The following is a 21,336-nucleotide window of genomic DNA, read 5'->3' as shown; positions in this document are numbered from 1 at the left end:
GAGATACCACCTTACACCAGTTAGAATGGCAAAAATGGACAGGGAAAGAAACAACAAATGTTGGAGAGGTTGTGGAGAAAGGGGAACCCTCTTACACTGTTGGTGGGAATGCAAGTTGGTACAGCCACTTTGGAAAACAATGTGGAGGTCCCTCAAAAATTTAAAAATAGAGCTACCCTATGACCCAGCAATTGTACTACTGGGTATTTACCCCAAAGGCACAGATGTAGTGAAAAGAAGGGCCATATGCACCCCAATGTTCATAGCAGCAATGTCCACAATAGCCAAACTGTGGAAAGAGCTGAGATGCCCTTCAACAGATGAATGGATAAAGAAGATGTGGTCCATATATACAATGGAATATTACTCAGCCATCAGAAAGGATGAATACCCGTAGCTTTTACATCAACATGGATGGGACTGGAGGAGATTATGCTAAGTGAAATAAGTCAAGCAGAGAAAGTCAATTATCATATGGTTTCACTTATTTGTGGAACATAAGGAATAGCATGGAGGACATTAGGAGAAGGAAGGGAAAAATGGGGGGGGGGGGGATTGGAAGGAGAGATGAACCATGAGAGACTATGGACCTGAGAAACAAACAGGGTTTTAGAGGGGAGTGGGGAGGGGGGATTGGTTAGCCCAGTGATGGGTATTAAGGAGGGCACGTACTGCATGGAGCACTGGGTGTTATATGAAAACAATGGATCGTGGATCACTACATCAAAAACTAATGATGTATTGTATGGTGACTAACATAACAATAAAATTTTTAAAAAATGATCTTTTAACAACTACAAGAAAGAAAAATTTTCTAAATTGCTAAAAAGAAGCATTTTTTTTAAACCACATATTCACTAAAAAGTGGCCAGGTTCATATTTTTCTGCCAAGTGTCAAAAAATATGTTACTCCGCATGTTTGATTTACTTCACATTAAATGACAAGTCATGCCTGTTACCAAGAAAGATGCAACAACTTTTTGTTTGTTTGGTTTCAAATTCAGTGCTCTTGTGTGAATTATGTCACATTGAAATCTGTAGATGTCCAGTAAATTTAAGGTTTACATTTCAAGTTTCTTAATATAAACTTGAAACCATGAGCAACCAGGTGGCATGCATATACCATTTATTGAACAGTAGGGTGCACATTTAGTTGGTGGCTCTGTAGTTTACATGGATTTCTGGCTTCACATCACAAACAATGTTCAAAAGCTGTTTCAACACACTTTCCATGTACTTGTTGTAGCTTCCACTCAGTTCTTTTATCTTCCCTTGTGTTTGCTCTTCTATTTCTTCTGAGAGATTACTTTGAGAGCCCATTACCTAACAAAATAAAACAGACAGAATTCACCACACTATACATCATTTTAAAGTGTAATTGTTTTACTAGTTAAACTTGTTTTGGCTTATTTATTAATGATTGTTCTATGGTGTACACCTTACATATTATTTTTCCAGAACTTTCTCAGAGAATGGATACAATCGCCAATACTGTAAGTAAGATGGATAAACATTCCTAAAGAATGAAAAGTAGCCATGGTCAGTTACTTCTGCTTTGAGGCAGTATAAACTGAAGGCACATTCACAATCATGATACCATACTCAGAAGTTTTTTCATGTATTACATTTTTCACATATTTATAATAGTTTCAATTCAGTTCCTGTATCTTCCCCATGGCTTACTTTTCTGAATTAAAAGTCTGGAAAATAAAGTTGAAAGACATCATTAAACCAGTTTTGCTGGTTTTTAAAGAGCAAATAACTGGTTTGCCAATTTTTAAAATATATTATCTGAACTGATTGTTGTTTTTCAGGAAGATAAGCAACAACATGCCTGGTAAGATACTTTGACATGCATAGGTATCTCTTTTTGGGTAATAGATATAATTTTGAAAATTTTAATATAAATTGAATTTCTTTCAACTTAAGATATACTTGTCCATTTAGTTACATTATATTTTTAGATGCAGTTTAATAAATCTTCCTGGTTGCTCTCTCATAGGCAGCGTTTCCCAGTATTTCCCATTATCTCCAAGAGATTTGACCAAAATACAATTTCACCAGAGGATTGCCTATTTAAAGGGATTCTGCAGTGAAACCCTTTGTAAAGTTATCCTTTGCTAAGCAAACAATTAGCTCCTAATTTATCTCCTTTGTAAACTCAGCTTGTCTTAAACAGTATTGTTAAGGCTACACAGCTGGTTTTTGTTTTTGTTTTTGTTTTTCTCTTCTGTGAGTGTGCATTTAGTTCAATCCAAGAGACTCCACTAATGATTGACTTCTACCTCAGGGTCTTTAGACTATTCTAAATTCTAGAATTCACATTATCTTTCTGGGTCCTAAACTTGAAATCAAATGTGATTGAGGCCATCAGGTTCAAGTTCTTTTTTGTTTATACTCCATGCAATAAGGGCTTCCCAGTTTAGAGAAAATCACTTAAGGAAATCTAGCTTCTAAGACATCAAATAACTTTTATAAAATAACATTTTGATAAGTGAGAATACAAGGAGCAGAGACATATGGATTGAATTTCCCTTGCTAGGAATAAGTTTAAAAATGGAAGAGAACTACTTACCAAAATAATTTTACCAAAATCTATTTTTCCTCTAAATCTACTATCTTAAGTGAGATTCTACCAAACTCAAAAAAAGTCTTAAATCCAATGTCTTTAGTGATGAAAAATTTATAAAACAAACTATTTCAAAATTATTATCTATTTTTCTTTGGAGCAGTGTTAAAAATAGCAATTATTAGGTTAGATTGCTGCAACTATCCTGTAGGACCTTGGAAAAATTCATTTCAACCTTAGGTTCTTTATTTCAGCATTGTCCAGTAGAAATGTAACATGACCCACAAAGCAAGCCGTATAAGTAATCTTTTAAAAAGATTTTATTTCTTTCTTTGACAGAGAGAAGCTCAAGCAAACTACTTGCTGAGCGGGGAGCCCACCACGGGGCTCCAGCTCACGACCCTGAGATCATGACCTGAACCGAAATCCAAGTCAGTCACTTAACCAACTGAGCCACCCAGGTGCCCCAACAAGCCATATAAGTAATTTTAAATTTTATAGAGTCACATTAAAAAGGTAAGAAGAAAGAGGCAAAATTGATTTTAATAATATATTTTATTTAACCTAATGTATTCTTAATACTATTATCTTGTACAATCAGTATAAAAATTATTGCATTGTTGTTTTTCATACTAAGTTTTTGTAATCTGGTATATATTTTACACTTACAGAACATCTTAATAGGGACTAGCTACGTTTCTTTTTTTTATTTAATTTAATTTAAATTCAATTAATTAACATATAGTGTATTATTAGTTTCAGAGGTAGAGTTCAGTGATTCATCAGTCGTATATAACACCCAGTGCTCATTACATCCTGTGCCCTCCTTAATGCCCATCACCCAGTTACACCCCCCCCCCCCACCCATGGACGAGCTACATTTTGAGTGTTCCTTAGCTATATATGTGAAGTGGCCACCATTTTTGACTGTGCAGGTCTAATGCACAGATGATAGCTACTACTATTAGTTGTATTCTTCATGTGCTTTTCTAAGACAATATGATGATTTTCTGAAAGGATTATAGTAGAGACGGTACGTAACAAGGAGCTTAGCCCTGAGCAACTAATCAGTAAACACTAGTGATTATTATTCTGAATTTTTACTGATTGTGTTGCTTGTGCTTTTTAATTTTTAATCCATTTCACAGTTCCAGAAACATTGGAATACCGTTAAAAAGTAGCCCATAGTCCATGTCTCATCCTGAATAATTAAACATAATATTATTTTTGAGTTTATTTGATGTGCAGTAATTTCAATTTCTACAGTGTTTCTTAGACATTGTTATACCAGTGACCAACCATATACTGTTTCATTATTTTTTTACTTTATTTTTTATTTTAATTCCAGCATACTTAACATACAGTGTTATATTAGTTTCAGGTGTACAATACAGTGGTTCAACAATTCTATTACTCGATGCTCATTAAGATAAGTGTACTCTTAACACCCTTCACCCACCCACCTCTTCTCTGGTACCATATACTATTTTAAATGGCCTTCCTCAGGAAGAATTCCATACCTTTATATAGGCAGACAGTGTTGATTTAAGCCATACAGGAGAGTAAAGGAATGAACATAAGCTCCACAAAGGATCAATCATATTGTCCACTGATGTATTATAAGTGTCTCAACCACTGCCTGAAGCGTAGTAGATGCTCAATGCATATTTGCTGAACTGAATAGAATGATCAGAACTCTAGGCATTACAGAGAACTTATTACCTACATTCTGTTGCTCTTGTTGGCAGAAGCCTGCTATCTGAATGTTTGGGACACTATATAAATTAGAAGTTAATAATTGTGTGACATGGGGTGGTACATTTCATCAAAGGGTGCCCTTTAAGGACTTCTTGTTAATTTTCAAAGCTTCAGTATTGAGATTGATGCATATAGATTTACAACTAAATGACTGATGGTGTTGGTGAAATCTTTCAACATTCAATACGTTTCTTTATAAATTGTTCAAATGTTCCAATTGTTCAAATGTTCCTGTTTAAGAGAAAGCAGAGCGGGGGCACCTGGGTGGCTCAATTGGTTAAGCATCTTACTCTTGGTTTCAGCTTAGGTCATGATCTCATGAATTGTGGGATTGAGCCTCTGCGTTGGACTCTGCTCAGCAGGGAGTCTGCTTGGAGATTCTCTCCCTCTTCCTTCTCCTCCCCCCACCCCACACACACTCACTCTCTCTCTCAAATAAAATAAATAAAACTTTTTTTTTTTTTTTTAAGAGAAAGCAGAGGTTCAGTTTCAGGCCCCACTATCATAAGGAAAATACAGTTTTACATTCTCAATCTATGGTTGTTTCAGGAAAACAGAATATTTTCATGATATGAATTCAGGAAGAAAGACTAAAGATACAAAAGTCTTCAAGATGCCCCAGGCAACCATTTTCATGTCTTCTGTTTAGACTTATGGTCCATCTAACTTCTACATGCATTAACAATAGATTTCATGTTTCTACTGTCGTCCAGATTTCCTTTTAGCAATGTAATATCTTCTTTTGTAGAAGAAATTATATCTGGTAGCAATGACAAGCAAGGGATAAATAAATCTTTAATAAAACAATATTTGTTGATAAACAACTCACATTGGGATACCTGCTTCTGTTGGTACATCAGGGGAATTGAAACAACACATACATTAGCAAGAGCTAAGACGCAACTAGAAAAAGTAACATGGAGGTGTCTCCCCCACAGTAGGCAGAAAACTGGCTTCTTGGGTCTCCTCCCAGACCTCCTACTTGCCCTGGGTTAATGATGATGAGATTTAACTGGAATAGCAATATGTCTGACATATGGAGGTCATGCCAAGGAAAGAATATCTTGTGCTAATGGTTTTACAAAATGCTTGAAGTAGCGGAGGCCTAAGCATGTTGACCTTTCTCTGTGAGCTTTTGATCAACTAGCTGGAAAATTGGCTTAGAGCTCTAATTATGAGAGCAATGAGGAGTTTTAATTATTTTCCAAAGTAGAGAACAAATATCCTGAACCAGATTTACATCTTATGAGATCCTTCTGGAGAAACAATATTTCAAGAGATTTAACCCAACTACTTTCTAAAATTACAGTCAGTCTTGTTACTACTTAAAAATAGAAATAAATACATCAGAAATATTCTGCCTGGAATAATAAATGTTGGTTGGTATTAAGGATGACTATTTTCTCAGGTCCCAATATGTCATGGGTCATGACAGGACTCAATGGGAAAGATAAAGGCACAGAAGAAATGTTAGTTACCCATTCTCTCAGTGAATATTTATTGCATGCTTACTATGGAGCGGACACTATTCCATCGCTGGGGAAAGTGACAGAACAAAACATAGAACCTGCCATTTTGGTGTTATAGTTCAGAAGGAAAGATAGGCAAAAGTAAAAAAATGTAAATATATAATGTATCTAGTAATGATACATGATATGACTATAGTGGGGAATTACTTTCTTTTTTTAATGAAAGACACAGTTTTAAATAAAGTGATCAGAAAGGAGAGTTAACAAATGAACAGAGATCAAAGAAGGATGAAAATGTCTATAAGAAGATGATTCCAGGGAGCAAATATAACATGTGCAAAGGTGCTGTTGGCAATGGTGTGTTCATTCTGTTTGAGGAAGAACTGGAAGGCAGATGTGGCTAGAATAGAACAAGTAGAGACAAAAGTAATAGAAAATGTTACAAATGACCACAGTAGATATTGTTTCACATTGCTGAACACTGTTCTATTTCCTTATGATTTCCTTTTCAATTGGCTGGCTTCTTTCAATAAATCTTTCATAGAATATAAAGAAATGCTTTTCCTTACACTAGCATTTAAAAAAATATCTGCGTTTCACAGTAAAACCTAAGCACATGACATTTTCAGAACTGACAGATTAGCAAGATAGCCAAGGGCCAATCATGGAGGGCTGTGTATAGACTTTGGATTTTATGATGCCTTTGTTGAAATACTGGTAAGAAGAATTTATTTTAGCTGAGTGGTCCATTTTTATTCTAGGAAGGACTTTTTCTGTTAAGAGAGAGACCACTGGGGGTGCCTGGGTGGCTCAGGCAGTTAAGCATCTGCATTCGGCTCAGGTCATGATCCGGGGGTCCTGGGATGGAGCCCCACATCTGGCTCCCTGCTCAGCACGGAGTCTGCTTCTCCCTCTCCCTCTGCCCCTCCCCTAGCTCATTCTCTGTGTGTGTGTGTGTGTGTGTGTGTCAAATAAATAAATAAAATCTTTTTTAAAAAAGAAAATTAAGAAAAAAGAAAAAAGAAAGAGCCCACTGGAAAAGTTTTTCCTACCATGGGACTCAATTTACCTGATCCTCCACAAGCCCCACATCCACTCCCACTAAAATAAAAGTTGTAAATAAGGGGATTTCCAAAGTGCTTGTAATTTATCTTGCAGTGCCAGCCTTTATTTATGTTTCTACTGAGGAAAAACCATACCATATCATATAAACTTTAGTTTGTAACACATGAAATTTAATAATTTTTTTTTAGTCCATGTTGCAACATAGAAGGGAGGATGTTGGTTCTGAAAGTTTCATGTACTTATTTTTTTTTTTACTGTAAATTGTAGATATTTTGAAAATGCTAGTGGAGGAAAAACCCTTTAAAAAATATTTTCATGAAAGATTTGTTGAATGAAGCCAGACAGTTGAAAAGGAAAAAAAAACAAAAAACAAAAAAACGACCAGAAGCCTTTTCAGCAATACGCAGCACTATCTACTTTGGTCATTTGTAAATCTTGAATTCACCAAAGATGATGTGGCTTAACAAATTCATTCTGTAATGGTGTGCAACAGTTCTTTATCGATTGTAGTAGTAAACGTTGATAGAAAAAATACGTTTTCTGAAGTGTTTTTCTTAATAAAATGTGTCAGTCAGTAATCTGTGGTAGGAATAATACTTCAACCAGGCTCTTCAATTTAAATATTTTAAAATATGATTTTTAACGGGTACCACATATTAGATATTAGCTATTGATTGACACTTTCTATAGCAAATCAAAAAGCCTTGAAAGTGAAAATGTAAAATCAGTAATTCTAGAATGTGTAAGATTTAGTTTGATGTTCAGGCTTAGCTGAACTGCATCTGCTCAATCCAGTGTATTTTTCTCCCTTGATATTCTGCATTATACCTTTTGAATATTAATATATTATACACTATGCTGCATTAAAAAAAGCTGTGTTTACTTTCTTGCTTACCTTAGATTGTTTCAGTCTAAACTCCTTCTCTCTCTGCATTCTGTACTGGTCAATTTCTGCCATAGCTTCTTCTTTAGCTTGCTTCAATCGCTTCTCTTTTCCTGAATATTAACAGTGGCATAGAAGGAATGATTTTTTTTTTAAATAGACATGGAATTTCAAACTTGATTTCTAAAAAAAAAAAAAAAAAAAAAAAAATAGGTGAGGTCTACATTATTTTCTTGACAAATTTTCCTAAAATAGCAAACTTCATTAAAAAACAATATTGAAAAATACCTTATTTTTTCAATTGGATTTTTCAGAACATGGAAATGACAACTTTCTTTCACACTTACGTGTTTAAATAAAATATCTGCCCATTTACTCACAGCAGTAAGAGCCAGAGAACAGATTTTAGCTGTCACTTATTCGAAAAGACATTATTTGGTCAGATTTTCTGTCCTGATTTGCTGCCAGGAATCCTTCAGTCCACACCAACTGGATCCTATTTAACACTGGCAGATCTCCAAAAGTGCTACAAACATGCAACTCAGACTCTATCAAACTGACTTACAATTTTTTAAAGCATTTTATTGGGGTTTTTTTCTTAGCATTTGTTGACTCTAGAATGTCTGATTAAGCCCCACAGCACATCAAAGTAGGTATTTTTTTTGTAGTAGCTTTCTCTGAGGGGGACTTGAAAGTGGCCATAAAACCAATTGTTTTTAATGGTTAGGAGATTTAGTTAAATAGCTTTCTTTTCTTTTATTAAGAGCAAAGGTGTAAGCCTTAAGCCAGCAGACAGCGATGTAGATGAAAGTTTCAGACAAATACAATGCTGTAGGGATCATTAACTAAGCACATGACTTTTTTTGACAACCAGAGTAAATTTGGGGGCTTACAGACTAATATTAATTGTTGCTATGCCCCCATCCCCCACCACCTTCAGGGGGTTAGGTCCTAATGCTTTGTGATCATTAAAGAAACTCTGAACTGTATTAAATTTTTTTTATCTGAATCTATTGTCCTTTAATTTCAGTTAAATGCCTTCATTCTTTTGCTTATTTAACATTCTCTGATAATGTCTCAAGCTTTTGTTTATAATTTTTGTCAACTGTTTGTTATATTGTGTAGACTTTGAACAAAATGTGTTCTCATTAAGTAGCACAAAGCAAAATCTTAGCATAAACTTCTGTCATCCACGTACATGTTTTTATATGCCTTTATTTTTATATATCTTTGTAGCATTTGAGTGTAAATAGTTTCTAAATTTCTCTCCCTGCTAGGCATGGGTTGCTTTGCTAGTTGCCTATATATATATATATATATATATATTCTATTTATTCTATAAAGATAGATTCACTGAATTATAAATTGACATGTGTCTCTTTTAATGCCTATTGTCTTTGAATAGGACTGAGTAAACCTCATTCAAAACAGATAGTTAGCTTTGTCTTTACTCCCTATAAAATCCAAGATCTGGTGAAATTTAGTGCTCTTCTGATGCTTGAGGCTTAATGGAACATTAACAGCAATGCTTACCTTTTTCCTACTTAATGAATGCTCATTACCATTTTGTATATACAGATGCCTTCATTCTCCACATTTCTAACCATTTTGTGGCATCCAAACACATACTATTCACAGAACAAATACACTATGTTGGGAAGGGAAACTGTTCCTTGATCCCCGGCTCTCTTTCTTATCACTGCTTGTCATTAACATTAGGACAAAAATATATTTAAGGTGTATTAACATTTTCTTAGTAATAATGGGTTGTAAGATACATAATCACTTTATAAAATAAATTACATGAGACATCACTACTTCGCCATGTTAATTACGTAATATGTAAAAACATTGGTTTCAAAGTCACAACTCTAGGACATGAAAATAATAATAATAATAGGAAACCTCTGCATGCCCTATCCCTGAGCAGAATCCAGGGCGCCACTTGAAAGGGTGTCTATTAGCTCCGCCACACAGTGACCGGCTGAGAGCGGGTCTGTGATTCCCCGTCATGGCACCAGTCACCTGCTGGTTCTCATTCAGTTAAACAGGAGGGCCACGGGGAAATCGCTGCTGGCGCAGCCGTTTTCTGGACAGACTCAGCAGCTGCTGCTGCGTGAGAGCCTGCCTAGGCTACACCTGATTTAACCCAGGGGAAGAAACTGGAGCCTCAAGCCTGCAGTTTCCCTCGAGGTGAAGCAAAATGCATGCATCAGATCAGCTCCTATTAACCTCTAGCTTGCTTCTCTGTCTTTGTATGAGGATTTCCAAATTTTAATATTATACCTCTTTCTTCTTAAGCATTAAAAATATGGCTACTGTATCCCAAGCGGCGTTTAGGTTTATGTTCTTATTTCTCAATACTTTCTGTAGCAAACAGAGGGGTGACCATATGCGAAAGCCCAGATTTTTAAATATGACAATCAAATATTTGGTCCCCAAATTCTTACAAGGTCGTATATGCTATGAGACCAAATGTTCTAATGTTTGGTTTAAAAAATGTGGTTATCTTTTGCATCATGATTTTGAATATTACTCAAGCAGGTGCTCCAGAGTGGGGCAGGAAAGGACTGTTTTGAATTGTCCATCCATTATTCATTCCACGTGTACTGAACACCTACTATATATTCTGCTACAAACAGAGGGTAGAGAAATGCGTATGATATGGCCCTTGCCTCCATTTGGCATAAAGTCAGTGTAATTTGGAAATGTGTACATGATTTCCGGCTTCCAAGAGGAAACTATAAAATACATAAAATTGTGAAGAATACACATAATGAGTTACAAAAACAATGGAACGTATGTTTTGGTTCTGTTTCTTCCATGGCAGTTAAAAACCACAAGTTTATGGAAATTAGCATCATGTCTAAATTCTAGACAATCTGTGCTTGCCTTTCATCCCAATAGTCGTGTTATGTCTTATGTTATTAAGGTAAATCAAAAATATAAACAACGGAACACAGATATGTAGAGTGGCGGTCAGAGGAGGCTGCCAAGGGAGGTCAGGGAAGAACTTCTGAGGAGGGAATGATTGAGCTGAATGGACTTTTTAGGCAGGACAGCAACGGGGACAAATAGTCCATTTTGGAGATTAGAACAAGGCACAGTGACCCTTTCTAAGATACTTTTGGACATTCTTTGTAAACAGCTGCACCTTAATAATGCATTTCATTTTTAGACATGCGGCTTGTCATGCAAATATGTCTTACGTTCAACATGCCCTTATTGAGATATTTTACAGGAAATTTTGTGGGAAGGAAAGAGAAGGAGAGATGTTTGATTTCCAGGGGATTTGTGGGAAAAGAATGAAAAAATCAATTTGGGCAGGTTAAAACTGAACTCCATGTGGGAGTGAGGAGGGTGGTCAAGGCTCAAGGATGTACTCTTCCTGGCTTTGTGGTTAGGAGATGCCAAGTGAATTGAGTATCCCAAATGCAAATGAGCCCTTGAGACACAGGGAGGCCCATTCTGTTGACCAGATTGTTAAATTGGTTCTGGAATCTTTTTGTGATTAGTGTACAGCTAAAATGAGATATTAGAAGCCTTGTAACCTTGAGCAAGTTAGTGTGTCTGAGCCTGAGTTTTCTCAATCACAAAACAGATTTAATAATCTACTGCAATGAATCATTATATGTATTAGGAAAAAATATAAATAAAATGCATAACAAAGAACAGCTATTTGATTATTTTTCATCATTACTAGGAAAATAAGCCCAATTTCTGGGGACTTTTTGTTAGGAATAAAAACAATGAATACAATGTGAGTTTGAGGAGCAGTCCTCAGACTGTCACTAGAAAAGCCTCTGTAGGTTTCCCTGAGGACATGCAAGTGGAGGTATTGAAGGCATCTGGACAGACAAGTTTGGATCCAGAAGCAAGTTTTGAAATGGAGACAAAGATCTGCATGTCGGTCATCTGGGTTTGTGTAGGTGCTTGTCATAGCAATGGGATTTGGACTGAAACCAAGGGAGTGTATACAGAATGAAGAGAAAAGAGAGCTAAGGTCTCAATCTGGGGGGATGCCAACATTCAAGAGATGAGAAAAGGAAGAAGACCCTCAGGAGGAGCCTGAGAGTTAGCGGTCAGAGAAGTAGGGGAAACCAAACGAACATTCAAGAAGGATGTGGCCAACAGTGTCAAATGCTGCAGAGAATGGAAAAAAGAGACATTTAAACAACCAATGTTATCGAATATCCTCTATGTGCCACACGCTGTTTCTAGATCTATAAATACAGTAGTGAAAACCATAAACAGACAAACTTTCTCTTCTCATGGAGCTTGTTTCTGAACACATTAAGGGGAGCTAGAAAACAGGTAGTGTATGATATGATAGAGATAATAAGTACCAAGAAGAAGAAAGAAGGAACCTAAGGGATAGAGAGACGGTGGGTGTTAATTTAGGTAAGTAGTGTCTTTTGGATGAAGAGATATATGAGCAGAGACCTGAAGGAATAAGACAATGAGCCATGCAAATATCTAAAGGGGAAGGGCATTCCAAGCAGAGGCAACAGCAGATGCAAATACCCTGGGTATGTGACATGCTCGAGAAACAGCAAAAATGCTGTCACGGCTGGAACAAAGCGAATGAGATGATTGAATGTTAGGAGATGATATCAGAGAGGTAGCACTGACACCAGGTCACATAGAGCTCCTGGGGCATGATACAGTGTTTGTTTCTTGAGACGCTAAATTCATGAAGGGTTTTTAGCAAAGGTGTGGCATAATATTATATATGATTTAAAAGGATTTCTTTGACTGGGTGTGGTGAGAACAGATTGTAGGGGCAGGGGAGACATAGGAAGGCCAGTTTGAAATCCACTGCGATAGCTCAGATAAATGTTAATGATTGCTGGAAATAGTAAAGTAACAGAGGAGTTGGTAAGAAGTTATATATACTTTGAAGGCAGAGTCAATGAATAAACATGAGAGACCGAGATAAGGCAATGGTGACTCTAACATTTAATTTTGGGAGTAGAGTCAAGAATGTAGTTTAACTGAGATGCTTATTAAACATCTAGTGGCAATGGTGAGAAGGCTGATGTTTACATGAATTTGGAGATTGAGGAAGCAACGAGGGCTGGAAATACCAAGTTTAGGAATCATCATTCATGCAGCTGGTGTTTAGAGCCATGGGATTAGATGGGATCACATAGGAAGTATCTCCAGATATAGAAGAAAATAGGTCCAAATTTGGAGCCCAACTTTAGAGACTGGAAAGATGACAGAAAGCCAACCGTGAAAGTGGTGTCCCAAAGTCAAATAAAGGAAGAGTTTCAAAGATAAAAGAGGGATCCAGTTGTGACTGAGATATTTAATTAATAAAAGGTTTAGCAATGTTTGTGGTCTTGGCAAAGGGAGCTTTGGTGGAGTTGTAGGGACAAAAGTCTGATTAAAGAGGGTATTATGCTAAGTGAAATCAGTCAGACTGAGAAAAACAAATACCATATGATTTCACTCATATGCAGAATCTAAAAAAACACAAATGATTAAATAAACGAAAAGCAGAATTAGACCTACAAGTACAGAGAACAAAATGATGGTTGCCAGAAGGGAGGGGGGTGGGTGGATGAGCAAAATGGGTGAAGAGGAATGGGAGAAACAGGCTTCCAGTTATGGGATGAATACATCATAAGAATAAAAGGCACAGCATAAAGAATATAGTCAATGATATTGTCATAACGTTCTGTGGTGACAGATGGCAGCTCTACTTGTGGTGAGCGCAGGATAACGTATAGAGAAGTGGAATCACTATATTGTATGTTAACTACACTCAAATAAAAAAAATTAAGGAAAAAAGTGGGTTCAGGAGAAAATGGAATAAAAAATGTAAACACAAGGAATATAGGTAACTTCTGTGAGAAGTTTTCACTTACAACGGGGAACAAAGAAGATAAGGCTCAAGACAGTCAAGTGGATTTGACAATTAGAAGATGTTGTGAGTTGAACTGTGTCCTTCAAAAGGATATGTTTAAATCCTTACCCCTGGTACTGTGAATGTGACCTTATTTGGAAATAAAGTGTTTGCAGATGTAATCAAGTTAAGATGAGGTCACACTGATTTAAGATGGGGCCTATAGCTGGTGTCCTTATAGGAGAGGGAGATTTGGATGTAGAGACATAGAGGTACGTGGAAGACACATAAGGAAGGAGGTCTGTAATTACAGAGGCAAAGATTAGAATGATGCAGCTGCAAACCAAGGAATGCCAAGACTTGCTGGCAGTCACCAGAAGCTAGGACAGATTCCCCTTTAGTGCCTCCACAAGGGACCAACCCTGCCGGCACCTTGTGTTTGGACATCTGGCCTCCAGAACTGTGAGATAATACACTTCTGTTGTTTTAAGCCATCCTGTATGTGGTAATTGTTACAGAAGCCCTAGGAAAACAATACAGAGGCTCAGTGAGGAACAGACAACAATGTCAGTTGAGCATTGGAAACAAAGCCAGATACCGGAGTGTGGTTGGAAGAGTAGGTATCCGAATGAATGAGATACCTGACAAAAATATGCATAAACAGGACAGAAGCTACCTTGACTTGGTAGGAAAACAAAGAGCACTTTGGGAATGTTTGGAGATTTCTATATGTGACTAATAATCGTTTTGATTCTGTTATACCATGCAGAAGAGAAACAACAACAGCTTTTCTGGGCTTTGGGGGATTGTTAATATTATGAGAAAACCAATGTGGTTCAAAGAATGTTATTATTTTGCTCACCTGCTACAAACATTGGAAAAAGTAATGTCACCAGAAAAACAATGAAGCAACCTCTCTTTTGGTGCCTGTGATTGTTACAGAGCTTCTCTGCTGACCCTAATCTCTCATTTCATATCTTTGCTTTCTTGGTGTTTCCTCTGCTATTCTTTGTACTTGTATTTTCCTTATTTAAAAAAATCGTACGTATTTTTGTGTAGATCTTGATTGCATATAATCAAATGCTATTACTAGATGAAAATGTTCTGTGGCTATTATTTTAATATGACCCACTTGAAGAAATGAAAGTCCAGTATACTTACAAATACCCCATTAGTATGTGGACTGTAAAGAAAGAAAAAATTTACAGGCCTACAAAACACACAAGACAGGGCCATGAAATTCGAATACAGCAACTTCTATTTTATTAGTTTATTAAAAGTCATGTCTTCATGAACCAAAGCACTCACATGCATAGAGAAGAATTTATTAAATCAAATCAAGGTGGTTGTTTAAATAATTTGGAATATCTGCATATTTGGAAACAAATAGGCAATTACCTGATTTAAAAAAATATTGATGGCTGGCATCCTATAAGCCCACAAAAACGAAATCTGCTTTACTGTATTAGCTGACATATTATCAAAGTAGATAGTTAAAATATTGTCTTAAGAATATATTTTGGGGGCACCTGGGTGGCTCAGTTGTTAAGCGTCTGCCTTTGGCTCAGGTCATGATCCCAGGGTCCTGGGATTGAGCCCTGCATCGGGCTCCCTGCTCCTCGGGAAGCCTGCTTCTCCCTCTCCCACTCCCCCTGCTTGTGTTCCCTCTCTCGTTGTGTCTCTCTCTGTCAAATAAATAAATAAAATCTTTTAAAAAAAAAGAATATATTTTGCACTTGTGTGTAATTCAATGAGGTCCTCTGAGAAGACTGTGCCTAAGAGATCAACGGGACTCTGTTATTTTGCTGTATTTTTCAACAGAATTGTTTTTATTAAGTAGTGGAAGAATATCCATAGCTAACATTTATTGAGCACTTGCTATGTGCCAAGAGGTGTTTTAAGTCCTTTATAGGTATTAACTCTGGGAATTATGACAACTCCATGAGGTAGATACTGTTACCTCCATTTTGAGGCTGAGGAAATCACAGTGAGGTTAGAAGAGGACCTGGCCAATTCACCCCCCTAGTAGGAGGCAAAAGCTGGATTTGTAACCAGGCACAGCAGCTCCAGGGAGTGAGCGGTGACCATTTTCTATCTTGGTAGAAAATTCTGGATGTCCTTCACTTTTACTAAGATTATCTATTGCTTTTAGAACATTTTAAATATACCTGCTTGTTCAGTTTTTCTCATATTCAGATTTGAACATTTACATTGTTTATCACATCTTTTGATCTATATCCCGTCATGCAAGTTGTAATTTTGAGTTAAACACAAACACTATTTTTGGCAGCTGCCAAAGTAGACAGATTGAGTGTTTATTTGTGAGAAAGCTATGGTTCACCTTTGAAAATAATTTGTTCTTTATGTGATGTGGACTCACGTGCATTTGAGCATTTCAAAAGAGCTGTAGAGTTTTTCAAGTTTGTAAAGGATGTAAATGGAATAAATACTGATCTCATAAAAAGTCATAACTACAAGTAAAAACGCCTTATATTTCAGAGAAATATGTCTCTGCTCCTCCTACTGATGATGGTGTCTTGAATTTCTAATCTAATTCTGATGGGAGTTGTTCAGTTCCCCACACCTGGAGCTCCAGGGCAGGTCTGATATTCTTCTGTAAAAATGTAACTTGTCTTGGACCAACATACTCACTTTTATGTTTTGATTAATGAACAATTTTTAAGGTGAAAAGTGTTAACTTCAAATAAGGTAATTTAAAATAGTGCCAACCTACTGTGATTCCATCTAAATTTAACCAAACAGCAAGGTTATTTTGCACATAAAAACTTTTTTTTGTCTTAACTAATTAATATAATTGGGGTGCCTGAGTGGCTCAGTCAGTTACGCATCTGCCTTTGGCTCAGGTCATGATCTCCAGGTCCTGGGATTGAGCCCCTACTTGTACTCCTTGCTCATCAAGGAGTCTGCTTCTCTCTCTCTCTTTCTCTCTCTGCCCCTCCTCCCTGCTTGGTCTCTCTCTTTCTCTCAAATAAATAAACAAAATCTTAAAAAAAAAATAACAAATATAATTTAATCTGTAATCAATGAACAGAGGCAGATATCTGCGCTTTACCAGCCATCTACTAGAAGCAGTCCAAGTCTCCCTCATTACAGGAAAAGCTGACCAGAAGCGGAGGCAGTTGTAAAAAGAAATGAAACTGGTTTGTCCTGTTTTTTTATTCCATTCCTTTACTTTTATAACTTATACTAATATTCAAGTATACGTATTATGTAAGTTAAAAATAATTTTTTCGATTGCACCCTTAAAACATCATGGCCATATGTATAACCCTGATATTTATGTATATCATATATATCTTATATTTCTATTAAAAAAGAAGAGTGAAACTCAGAGATTCTAAATGACTTATACACAGAAACATAAGAAAAAGCCAATGCTTTTTCTACTCTGTTGCCTCACATCCCAGCTTTTCGAGTCTATTCACAATCTCCCCCCACCCCACCCCAGCCACAACGTTCTCTCGTAGCTGGTGAGTGTCGAGAGTAGGGACCTATATATTTCATTTCCACAGACCTAACAGCCTTCAGGAGAATTCCTGATGTATCAGGTCTATAAACCCCTGTCTATATCCCTGAAGGCAAAGCATTTATACCCTATATTGTATTATGTAACAACTTCACTGAGATCTGAAGCAGCCCCCTTTAATGGAATATATTAATATTTTTGCAGCATAATATATAAATGCCATACCATTTTGCAGTCATTTGCATAGTTTGTTATAGAAAAAGAAATGGAGAAGTAGGTAAAGTTTGTCTTAATTTCTTCTCCTTCCTTTTCTTTTCTAGGTCTTTCCACATGGAGTCTTCCTTTTGCTGTTGTTGGTGCCTACATTGCTGACAGCTCAGGAAATCAACTTAGGAAAGAAAAATAATTTTACCTGTGGTCAAAAACCCAGCAGATTGAGTACTGCCTCACTCCTGGCTTCCTCTCTTACATTATAATATATTGTTCCCACATCTCATTCGATCCATTTTAACAAGCTTTTGTCACTACCTACTCTATTCCCATCACTATATTCATCCCAAGAGTCACATAAGCAACACTTTTAAGACATGGCCCTATCTTGCTGAACTTTGAATCAAATTGCAGATGCAAGACATATAATTAGGAAGAAGGTAAATGGCACAAATTATTATAGATTAAGTAATGATGTGATATGAAATGAGATAGTGGAGAAAACATAGGTCTTGGCCCAGAGAACCAGAATATGAGTTGTTGATCTACAACATGTTAGTTTATTCATAATGAAAATTATATAAATTTTGTATAGTACAGTTACAATCCTTGCTTGGGGATCAGACTCTGTCCAAATCTTGTCTACATCCTTTACCCTCTGTGGGACCTTGGGCAAGCTGCATAATTTATCTAAGCATCACATTTTGTCTTTGCAGTAAAAGTTGGTGTGAGGAGTAAATAAGGTAAGAATTAAATGTGGTGCCTGCATGGTGTTTTCTATTTTTAAAATATGATCTTTGGCAAATAATGAACTTCAGTTTCTAAATACATAAAATTGAAATAATAGTAACATCTCATTCATATCTTTGTGGTGAATATCAAAGGGAGTAGGAAGGGGGTTGACCTTTATTGAGAACATTCTGTGCTAATATACAGATGTATGACTAAATAAAAAGAAAGTTAGAAAGTGAGAATAAAGTGGAAATATTATTAAAATATTGGAAATTAAAAGCCATTAAAAGAGGGATGGGAATGAGCTATTAAATGTTAATTATCACAATTTTACAGAAACAGAAACTGGTGTGTATGGAGGGTAAGTAACTGCTCAAGTTCTCTTGCTAGTAAGTAGATTCATTCTGGAAGTTGTCTCTTAATCATTTCACAATACTGAGAGACTGAGGCGTGGCAACATTATGGAAGTTGCAGAGACAAGACTCAAGGTCATGTCTCCCTGTAACTTCAATGTCCATTATCATTTCACTTAGCACATAACTTCTCCAAAGGCTCTGAGTTAGAGGATTTCATCCCCACTATGGCCATAGGGACATATGACTGGGTAGTTTCAGTGAATTGGCCCAAGGTTTCTGAGGGATATGGTGGAGCCAAAGTTTTAGCCAGAGTCTGCCTGCCCCTAGAGGTCTAAGCTCATTTCGCTGCATCCCCCTCACCCATTTTGTGACAAATCCCTCATAGGTCAGACAGAATGGAGACTTACTCTTCTTGGCTTCCTCTAGCTTGTCCTTGGCCCTTTTTTCTGCCTGAAGGAGCTGGTGGATCCCCTGAGACTGGCTGGTCATGGCAGCCTGCTTTGAGTTAGGTGGCTTCTGTGAAATCTGGAAAGCGGTGGATCTATTTATCTAAATCACCACATAACTCAGGTTGTTGTATCAACGGTGAGTTCTAAACATGGGTGTTTGTTTCAAAATGGTCTGACTGGGCCAGATCGCTGGGCCCCAAGGAGAGCCCAAGGGTAGATTCCAGAAAAACAAGTTAAGTCAAAATGAGGAAGCTGAAAACTTGTCCTTTCAGCCAACTTCAGTATTTGCTACGAAATAAGAGAAATAAATAAAAAATGAGTAAGATGCCTTTTGGAAGATTAGCTTCCTTCTTCTTCCAGGAAATATTGACTTGTTTACTAAATTTTTCTTTCAAGTTGCAAGACCTTTTTTTTTTTTCCTTGTCCATGCAGTTCTGGTTTTAGGGTTTTTTCCCTCTATTTGTTTCTAGAGATTCAATTATCTGCTTAGGGCAAATTTTATTAACCTTTCGCTAGGAAGGAGACTTTCTGACTTTGTGCACAGAAGATAGGCTAGGAATCTATTCTTTTCTTTCTGTAGGCCTCAGGTGATAGGAATGAAAAGATTTCTTTGGGGCATTGTGTTGCTTTTTTCGTGATGCTATATGCTGGAGTTCCAGGGAGATCTTAGTGCGGTGACAAAATCAACATGAAGAGAAATTATAACTGTAGGTTTTGAGGTTAAATTAAAATAATCTAAACATGTATTTTATATTACTCAGTGTTTATACTGGGTGTTGTCCTAAGATAGTACAGTGAAATCCATCTTGCTTGATTTGATTCAATCCAGTAGTGACCGGGACAATGAGAATGTTGATCACAGTGCAGAATCATAGAATACCATTTTATATGTATCTAGAATTGTTATGTGAAATGAAAAGCTAATCTTTTGATTTGTGGTCAAGGCTTTTTTTTTTTTCCTGAAATGGTTTGCAAATTGGGATTTCACATATTATTTCTCCCATTTACTACACATCAATTGCCTCACTATAAACACCAGGTTGAATTTCTTTCAATAGGGTGCATGGATTTCAAAATAATTGTAAAACAATCTGAGAGCTAATTCTGTTAAGGTTTTAATGTTAACTTTCCCCTAAGTTTAGAGTTATCCGATCATCCATGCCTGTAGCACAATGTTATGTGTACGTCATCTTTAGCAAATCTTTCTCAAAGGATCAGCTCTTTTTCACAGGAATACCTTTCTTTCTTTTCGCATTCATATTTAATCAGTTTATAAAATTTAATTTTTATTGCATAATTACAATAATTGGTGTAATTGGAATAAACAGATATGTGAACAAATACAGCTCTGGTAATAGATATTTCAAATGCATAGGAGCAAAAGTGAAGGCAAACTGGAGTGTAGTTCATTAGTGTCAGATTAGGCTTGTTTTAGGCATCAGTTAGTATTAGAACAGAAAATACATATTATGTGAAATGCATAAAATGCTTAACATCACTTCCTGCCACTCCCATCAGGTAATATACATCAACGATTCACACTGAGACTAACTATACTATTAGCAAATTCAAACACTTGGAACTCAGCAATGTATTGATTAAATTTTAGTTGACAAAGTTCTCATACTCCTATCAGAATCCTGTACGTAATGTTGGATAGCAGTCATGACAAATTTTCAATAACCTAGATATTGAATGGAACAAAAGAATTACCCATTGTTAGTTGCTACTAATACAGTCATATTGTTAGACCTTTTATATATTTGTTTGTTTAATTAATTTTTAATTTTCGTTTAAATTCAATTAATTAACATACAGTGTATTATTAGTTTCAGAGGTAGAGGTTAGTGATTCATCAGTTGCATATAACACCCAGGGCTTATTACATCAAGTGTCCTCCTTAATGCTCATCACCCAGTTACCCCTTCCCACTCCCACACCTCTCCCCCAGCAACCCTCAGTTTGTTTCCTATAGTTAAGAGTCTCTTATGGTTTGTCTCCTTCTCTCATTTCATACTATTTTATTTTTCCCTCCCTTCCTCTATGCTCCTTTGTTTTATTTCCTAAATTCCACATGTGAGTGAAATCATATGATAATTGTCTTTCTCTGACTTATTTTGCTTAGGATAATACCCTCTAGTTCCATCCACAGTCGTTGCAAATGGTAAGATTTCATTTATTTTGATGGGTGGGTAATATTCCATTGTATATATATATATATACTATATCTTCTTTACCCACTCATTTGTTGATGGACATTCATGTTCTTTCCATAGTTTGTCTATTGTAGACATTGCTGCTATAACATTGGGGTGCAGGTGCCCTTTCCGATCACTATGTTTGTGTCCTTTGGGTAAATACCTAATAGTGCAATTACTGGGTTGTAAGGTAGCTCTATTTTCAACTTTTTGAGGAACCTCCATACTGTTTTCCAGGGTGGCTGCACCAGCTTGCATTCCCACCAGTAGTATAAGAGGGTTCCCCTTTCTCTGCATCCTCGCCAACAT

General features: G+C 36.5%; 1 protein-coding gene across 2 annotated transcripts; it reads right to left on the bottom strand.

Moving 5' to 3' along the window:
- Window positions 1-1,149: 1,149 nt before the first annotated feature.
- On the bottom strand, window positions 1,150-18,869 carry ATP6V1G3 (ATPase H+ transporting V1 subunit G3). Of its 2 annotated transcripts, XM_045876122.1 has the most exons (4): window positions 18,788-18,869; window positions 9,816-9,833; window positions 7,757-7,857; window positions 1,150-1,323 (listed from the first exon to the last, which is right to left on the bottom strand). In XM_045876122.1, the coding sequence occupies exons 1-4, from the start codon at window positions 18,867-18,869 to the stop codon at window positions 1,150-1,152; spliced, it is 375 nt and encodes a 124-aa protein (XP_045732078.1). The 2 variants fall into 2 exon arrangements, with proteins under 2 accessions (XP_045732078.1, XP_045732079.1); XM_045876123.1 differs by lacking the exon at window positions 9,816-9,833.
- Between the last annotated feature and the right edge of the window lie 2,467 nt (window positions 18,870-21,336).

The sequence above is a fragment of the Mirounga angustirostris genome, unplaced genomic scaffold, assembly GCF_029215605.1.
Source record: "Mirounga angustirostris isolate CCGP_5_RB_7025 unplaced genomic scaffold, mMirAng1.0.hap1 SCAF_6, whole genome shotgun sequence".
NCBI lineage: Eukaryota > Metazoa > Chordata > Mammalia > Carnivora > Phocidae > Mirounga > Mirounga angustirostris.
The sequence above is the reverse complement of the archived record's forward strand: the minus strand, read 5'-3'. Positions and strand labels throughout refer to the sequence as shown.